The sequence below is a fragment of the Balaenoptera borealis genome, assembly GCF_965194805.1.
Source record: "Balaenoptera borealis genome assembly, chromosome: 16".
In the NCBI taxonomy this organism is placed as follows: domain Eukaryota; kingdom Metazoa; phylum Chordata; class Mammalia; order Artiodactyla; family Balaenopteridae; genus Balaenoptera; species Balaenoptera borealis.
In genome coordinates this window covers 85,301,232-85,307,507 of record NC_138872.1, presented here as the reverse complement: position 1 = coordinate 85,307,507, position 6,276 = coordinate 85,301,232, and the positions used below count along the sequence as shown (strand labels likewise).

Here is a 6,276-nt window from a genome sequence, read left to right as displayed (position 1 = left end):
AGCTGCTGCGGCGTCCGGGGGATGCAGTGCTGCTGGGCGGGGGGGGGGGGGGCCTTCCCCTGGGGCTGTTCCTTCCCACCTAGTCCCCACGTGTCAGGGCCGGGCCCCGTTCAGCCCATGTCCCAGATGGTCCAGAAACCACAGATCACTAACAAACACATGCAGTCAGAAAGGAAGCAGTGTCAACCTCCCCGAGGTGGCAGCTGCCACCGGGGAAAATGGGTTTGGTCAGTGACATTTTTTAGACCTTTTCCCGCTCCTGAGTAAGTTGAAGACGATAAGGCTGGGGCTCTGGGGCCCCTGCTGGGTGGGCTGGAGGTGCTGTCACCTTTGCAGACCTGCAGCCTCCTACGAGCAGGAGGAAGGGCAGGGCACCCAGCAGAGTGCTCCCAGTGACCACGATACCTGCCGCCAGAAGCCTTACTGGGAGCAAGTCCGGGTGCGCTTTGCTCTTACACTAAGTGGGGGAGACACATACCCCCTCCTGTCGAGCGCTTTCTACCGCTGTCCCGTTCAAGTCAGGCCCCGCCCCGCTTGTAAACCAGCCCCCAAGGCTGTGCCCCAGTTCCCCGGGCACCTGGCGGGGCTCGGCCACCAGGTGGTGCTGCTGCTCCGAAAGTCCCAGCCCGCCCGCTCCGCCGCGCCCCACGTCCAGGCCTGCTCCTAGCCACGCCCCCAGGCTCCGCCACGCCCCAACTCCGGCCCCGCTCCTGCCGTCCAGTGCCTCCGCCCCCGGCCGGTTTTGCCCCCCCCGGACGCCCTAAGAAACGCCCGCCGCCGCCGAGGAGGCTGATGGGGGCCGGGTGGGCGCCGCAGGGACGGACGCCTCTGGCCGGCGTCCCGGCCCCAGGATGCTTTCCGAGAAGCGACAGGTGGTGCGCGGAGCAGAGCCGTGGGGCACCGGTGCGGGGCGTGCCAAAGGACACCTGACCCTCCCGGGATGGGACCAACCCAGCCCTGCGAGCCCCTGCGACGCCCTTCGCCCGCACGCGCTGCTGGCCCGGCCCACCCGGCCCTCCGGACTTGGGTCCAGGGAGGCCAGGGTTGAGGATGTGACACCTAGAGAAAATGCTTTTTTTTCAATTTGCCAAGATGCCAATTAATGCTCAGCTTTCAGTTTTTTCACGTCGTTCGTTCAGATTTTGCAAGTTTGACTCTCAAACGTGCCTACGAACCAGTTTGAGAATACGGATTTTGAGGGGACTTTTTTACCCTGCTTCACACAGAGCCAAGGCCGCTCTAGAAACGTTCCCTTACCATTGTCTTTGCAGGGTAGACTTCTGTGGTGGCTGAAAGTCCAGTCCAACGACCCGAGTTCAAATCCGGCGGGGCCGGGCTGTCCCAGGCGTGTCAGCCGCAGCGGCAGAGCCGCCGGGGCCTCGGAGGCCGTGAGGACACGGGCAGGGCTGCGGCCCGGAGGATGGCGCGCGAGCAGGGCGCACTCACCTGGGCCGGGCGCCCACTGCAGCCGCGCCGAGGGCGGACGAGGGTGGCTGCTTCCAGAGGTGGGGTCAGGTCGGGTTGTCCTCACCGCATTCATGGCGCTGGCCGACTGATGTAGACAATGACAGTCCCCTTGTGCTCCACTTTCCTCGTCTGCAAAATGGGGATAATCACAGTGCCGACCTCAAAGGACGTCCCGGGAATGGTGTGTCCTTCCCTGCAGAGTGCTCAGAGGGCCCTCAGCACCCGCTCCCGCCAGCGAGAAGCGGAGCTCGGAGGTCCCCCCTCCCCGGGGCCCCAGCCCTTCCCTGCGCGGACTCTGCGGTACGCGGCGTCCCCCATCGCCATGCAACTCCGCGGGGGGCGGGGGTGGGGTGGTGCTCGGCAGGCCTCGGGTCAGCGGCCAGCCTCCCTGAACCTGTGCCCTCATTTCAGTTTAGGGCTTTCGGAATTTGGGGGGGTTCAACTGCACATTTTAACTGACTTTTTAAAGTATATTTCATCCAGCGTTTTGGGAACTGCTTCAGGGCAGGTGGAATCCGGACACCTGGTACCAAGCGCCCGCAGGGCCGGGCCCCCACCTGCACTCTCTTCTGCGCCCACAGCTGCCCGAGGCCCAGTGCCTGGGACACACCTTCCGGCCGCTGGTCCCTCCACGAGACCCCTTTCCACGTAAGGGGTGTATCTGCAGCTGCCTGGCCGGGACCCTCTCGTCCCCAGAGTCTCTGTTCCTGTCAAAGAGGAGGACCCCAGCCCAGAGCCCAGGGAGGCGGACACGACCGAACCTGCCGAAGTCACCCAGCCGGGAGGTGCCCGCGCCCGCTGCCACTGTGACACCAACACGGCCCTGCGCACGGTCAGCGGCTGGTGCAGGAGGCGCCTCCCACCAGGGTGAAGCAACGGCCACCAGGTGGACACCAGCCGGGCCGCAGACTGAGAGCCTGGGACCGGCCAGCCTGGTATTAGGGCCCAGCCGTGGCTTTAGCGACCAAAGAGGACATCAGGAGGGGTGTGAGTCCGGGGAAGGAAGCCTGGATACCCACAGTGGGTCAAGACTCTCACTTTATAACCTTCTGGGGGGTTCTAGACCCCTTCTTTGGGACCGTGCTGAGCATGGCATCACCGAGGGCGCAGCCCCCTCTGATGGGGGGCGGCTCTGGCCCTTTCCCTCGGCGGCTGGGGGCTGTCCGCGTCTCCCTCGCTGCTCCTTGTTTGCGGGCAGGGTGGAGGGCAGGCGAGGAGCGAGTCAAAGCCATCCCGGCACCCCAGCGCGCCCCGTGTCCCCCCCGGGCTCTCCCGCACTGTCAGGGAGGGAGCTGTTCCTCGGAGGGCGCCGCCCCACCTCCAGCATCCCCTCTAGGGGGCCAGCACGGTGCCCACCCAGACTCCACGCCCCGCCACCCTCTACAATACGAAAGATAGTTTATTGAATCTATACTTTAACATTCAAATTTTCAAACATAAAGGCTCTGTAACAAGCATCACAACTTAGTATTCTCTGTCATATCAATAAAATAAAGTGTACACTAGGGACTGCGGCTAGTGTCCTGTGGGTGACGCACCACACCGAACAGCCTGGCAGAAGGGGCCGTAACCTGGGAGCCGCAGGTGTAGGTGCCCGGGCCGCCCCTGCACGGCGCCTAGGGCGGGGGCGTGCGGAAGCGGATCTTCTTGGCCGTTTCCACGTCTGACTTGGCAACCAGAAACCGCACCTTCTTTCCCCCGTGTCGGATCAGATCCACGGCTCTGAAAGCAGAGAAGGGATGGGGACGGTGCAGAAGAGCCCTCCGGGTGAGAATTCACTGCCGGTCCGGCGGGCAGAGCCTCCTGGAGGTGCCGGGGGGGGGGGGGGGCGACCCCACCCCCCACCCCCCAGCCGTCACCCCAAGTGGACAGCTACAGTCAGTAACCCTGAGCCCCCCGAGCTGGGACGGAGCTCCGGGATCACGGAGCCTGCGCTCTCGCGGCCTGGTCCAGAGCCCGCCCCACCCCAAGGTGCCTGAGCCCCTGCGGGGACTGGCGTGTCATCGGAGGGCCAATGGGGGGAAGGGCGGGAGGTGGCCGTGGGGAGCCAGGCTGTGCCTCTGTTTACTCAGCTCCAACGTCCCAAGGGTGGACGTGGCCTCCCACAGGCTGAGGGGTGGGGGCCAGGGCGCGTGGGGGGCAGGGCACGGGGGGCAGGGCGCGTGGGGGGCAGGGCACGGGGGGCAGGGTGCGTGGGGGCAGGGCACGTGGGGGCAGGGCGCGGTACCTCAGGTAGTTGACGCCCACCAGGCTGCTGCCGTTCACCTCCAGGATGCGGTCTCCCAGCGACAGCCGCCCGTCGGACGCCGCGGGGCTCCCCGGGAGCAGGGTCTGGATGTAGAGCCCTGGGGCGCCCAGGGGTGTGTGCTGGGGGAGAAGCGGAAGCCTCAGGGCTCCGTGGGCCCCTCACACACAGGGGTCTCCAGGCGGGGCCACCTCCGCCCCTCCCCCGGCCTGGCCTGGTGGGGCTCACTGCGTGGTCATCAGTGTGTCTTCAAGGACAGCGCTGGACACCATCAGAGTCCCCGCAGGCCCAGGACAGACGCCCCGAGGCCTGAGGGTGCAGGCGGTGGAAGCAGCTGCTGCTCAGGCCCTTTCCCTTCCCACAAATCCCAGGAGACACCCCCACCAGCCCCTGGTCCCCAGGGCCGTGGGCCTCCGCCCGCCGCCTGCCTGTGACCACCCCAGCTGTGGGCCCGTCTCTGGGAAAGAGGAGGAGCCTGGGGGCCTGCAGGAAGCGGTGGGGCTGATCACTCACCATGCCATCGATCAGGCCCATGCCCAGCCCAGAGGGGCCTCGCTCTAGCTCCACCGCGAACACGTAGCAGAAGTCGTCCGTGCTGGAGCTGTGGCTGGAGGCGGCCAGAGGGGGCTCGGCCGCCGGGGCCGCACAGTCTCCTTGGCAGGCGAGAAAGGTGCAGCAGGGTAAGGTAAGGGGCCGGCGGCTCAGTCCTCTGTCCAGACTCTGCCCCGAGGGCCTGCGCCTGCCCAGGAGTCCGGACCCAGGGACATCCTGGCTTGGCTGCTCCAAAGGGACACGTGCTCACAAAGGTCCAGTAAGATGCCCGTCTGGGCAGAAGGGGAACAGCCAGACCCGGACCACCATCAGGGCGATGGGGGTCAGGGCACCCTGTGCTGCCCCGGGACATCGGCCCCTCTCAGAAGCCGGTTGCTTCCAGAAGGTTGAGAAGGAAGCTCTGCTTTCCCTCCCCCTGCCCTCTCCCACCACACTTCTCAGTGGTGACCCCACGTCTGTCCCTCCGAGTGTCGGCCCCTGCTCCCAGGGCCCCCTCCGGAGCTGGGGCTCTTTTCAGCTGGGCCCTGCTGCTCCCCACCCTGAGGGTCCTGCGCCCTCTCTGTCCGCACGAGGTCAGTCGTGGTGCCCTCCCAGGGCGCCACCCAGGTCGCTGAGAGGTGTCCTGCCTCAGGCCCAGCTCGGTCCCAGTGACCCCTGCCCTCAGGGCACCCTCTAAGCTCGGCAAGGGCACTGAGGACTCGCGGGGGCCGGGCGGGGCTGGAGGATGCTTGCCGTTCGTTGCCCTCCAGCCCGGCCAGCCCAGTGCCCACACTGCCCACAGGACGCCCAGGGCTCCGGCTCCCCCCTCCCCACGCCCCCCGCCCCGATCCCGCTGGCCTCGCATCGGCTCTGGGGCTCAACACACGTCATGGAGACATCCTTCCTCTCCCCCGGGCGGAGTGACTCTCCGGGTCCCCAGCTGCCCGGGCCTGAGCCACGCGGTGCCCTCCCCAGCTGCCCCAGGAGCCTGTCCTGTGTCCAGGGCGACAGGCGTTCGTGGGCAACTCTGACAGCCCGGGCTAGACGCGACACCAGGACCCCACAGGGGAAGGACCCCGAGGCAGCTGCCCAGGCGCCAGCAGGGCCAGGACTGGGGTGCGGGCGCGGGCCTGGCTCGGGGCTCACCTTCCAGGGCTGCGCACCTCGGGCCGCTCGGCCCGTTCCTCCTCCCTTCCGGAAGCGCTTCCCCGCAGGCACTGCTGGCTTCTGGCCAGTCGGGGACAGCGGGCTCCAGGTTGAGCGGGGTGCCGGGGGGCGTGAGCAGGCATGAGGGGTCCCCATGTGGGTCCCCGGCCTGGGGCCCCCCGCGGCTCACGCGGCCTGGCGGCCTTCCCAGAGGGCCCTGTGCCTGGGGGTCCCCCGCGGAAGGAGGAGGGTGCTCCGGGCCGGCCTCATGGGCTCCCCTGCTGGGGTCCCTGGAAGCCAGGGTGCAGCTCTGGTCCTCAGGGTGGCCCTCGGGGCTGGTGTGGTGCGGGCCCTGGGGGAGGGGGGACAGAACTCAGCACGGAGCAGCCCAACGTGCTGGGAGGACAGAGGGGGCCCCCAAGCCTCCGCGGCCTCGGGAGCACCGCCAACTCCCAGGGCCACGGGAGCCCCCGCTGCCGCGCCCACCCGGGTACCTGGAGACACTCTGGCCGGGCGGGCCTGCCCCGCAGGCTCCACAGGAAGTGGCGGATGTAGAGGAGGTGCCGGTGGAGGCCGTCGTCCAGGCAGTCGGCCTCCAGATCCACCTGGAAGCCCTCGCTCGGCAAAACGATGGGTGGGGGGTTTTCGTAGGACTCCAGGACCTCCTCTGCGGGGGCGAGGGCGGCGTGACCCCCGGCCTGGAGGCAGCTGCCCAGTCACCCTCCCCCCCGGCCTGATGCCGTGGGACCCCGGGGACACGGGAGGGGCCGCACAAGCCCGTACGGCGCTCTCACGCCTCCGGAGTCCCAGCGAGCACCCGGGATGAAGCCCCGGCGCCACCATACGGCACTTGGGCTCCACGCCCGCCCCGCCTGCGGCCCCCGGCT

The 6,276-nt window shown here is 67.9% G+C and overlaps 2 protein-coding genes across 2 annotated transcripts in view; one reads left to right on the top strand and one right to left on the bottom strand.

The window, feature by feature from the left end:
* Positions 1 to 117: 117 nt before the first annotated feature.
* On the top strand, positions 118 to 2,976 carry LOC309613185 (uncharacterized protein; the record flags this gene model as incomplete). Its single annotated transcript, XM_082359729.1, has 5 exons — positions 118 to 164; positions 337 to 461; positions 766 to 903; positions 1,394 to 1,767; positions 2,049 to 2,976. 5 exons carry the CDS (start codon positions 118 to 120, stop codon positions 2,871 to 2,873), a joined length of 1,509 nt encoding a protein of 502 aa, XP_082215855.1. The 3' UTR covers positions 2,874 to 2,976.
* RADIL (Rap associating with DIL domain) overlaps positions 2,849 to 6,276 on the bottom strand; it is a gene marked incomplete at its 5' end in the record, with an annotated part of 57,295 nt that continues 53,867 nt past the window's right edge. The window contains 5 exons of the mRNA XM_082361408.1: positions 2,849 to 3,189; positions 3,695 to 3,834; positions 4,226 to 4,365; positions 5,390 to 5,741; positions 5,884 to 6,056. Of these exons, the coding sequence (XP_082217534.1) occupies positions 3,084 to 3,189; positions 3,695 to 3,834; positions 4,226 to 4,365; positions 5,390 to 5,741; positions 5,884 to 6,056 (911 nt within the window). The 3' untranslated portion in view covers positions 2,849 to 3,083. The remainder of the gene's footprint in view (positions 3,190 to 3,694; positions 3,835 to 4,225; positions 4,366 to 5,389; positions 5,742 to 5,883; positions 6,057 to 6,276) is intronic.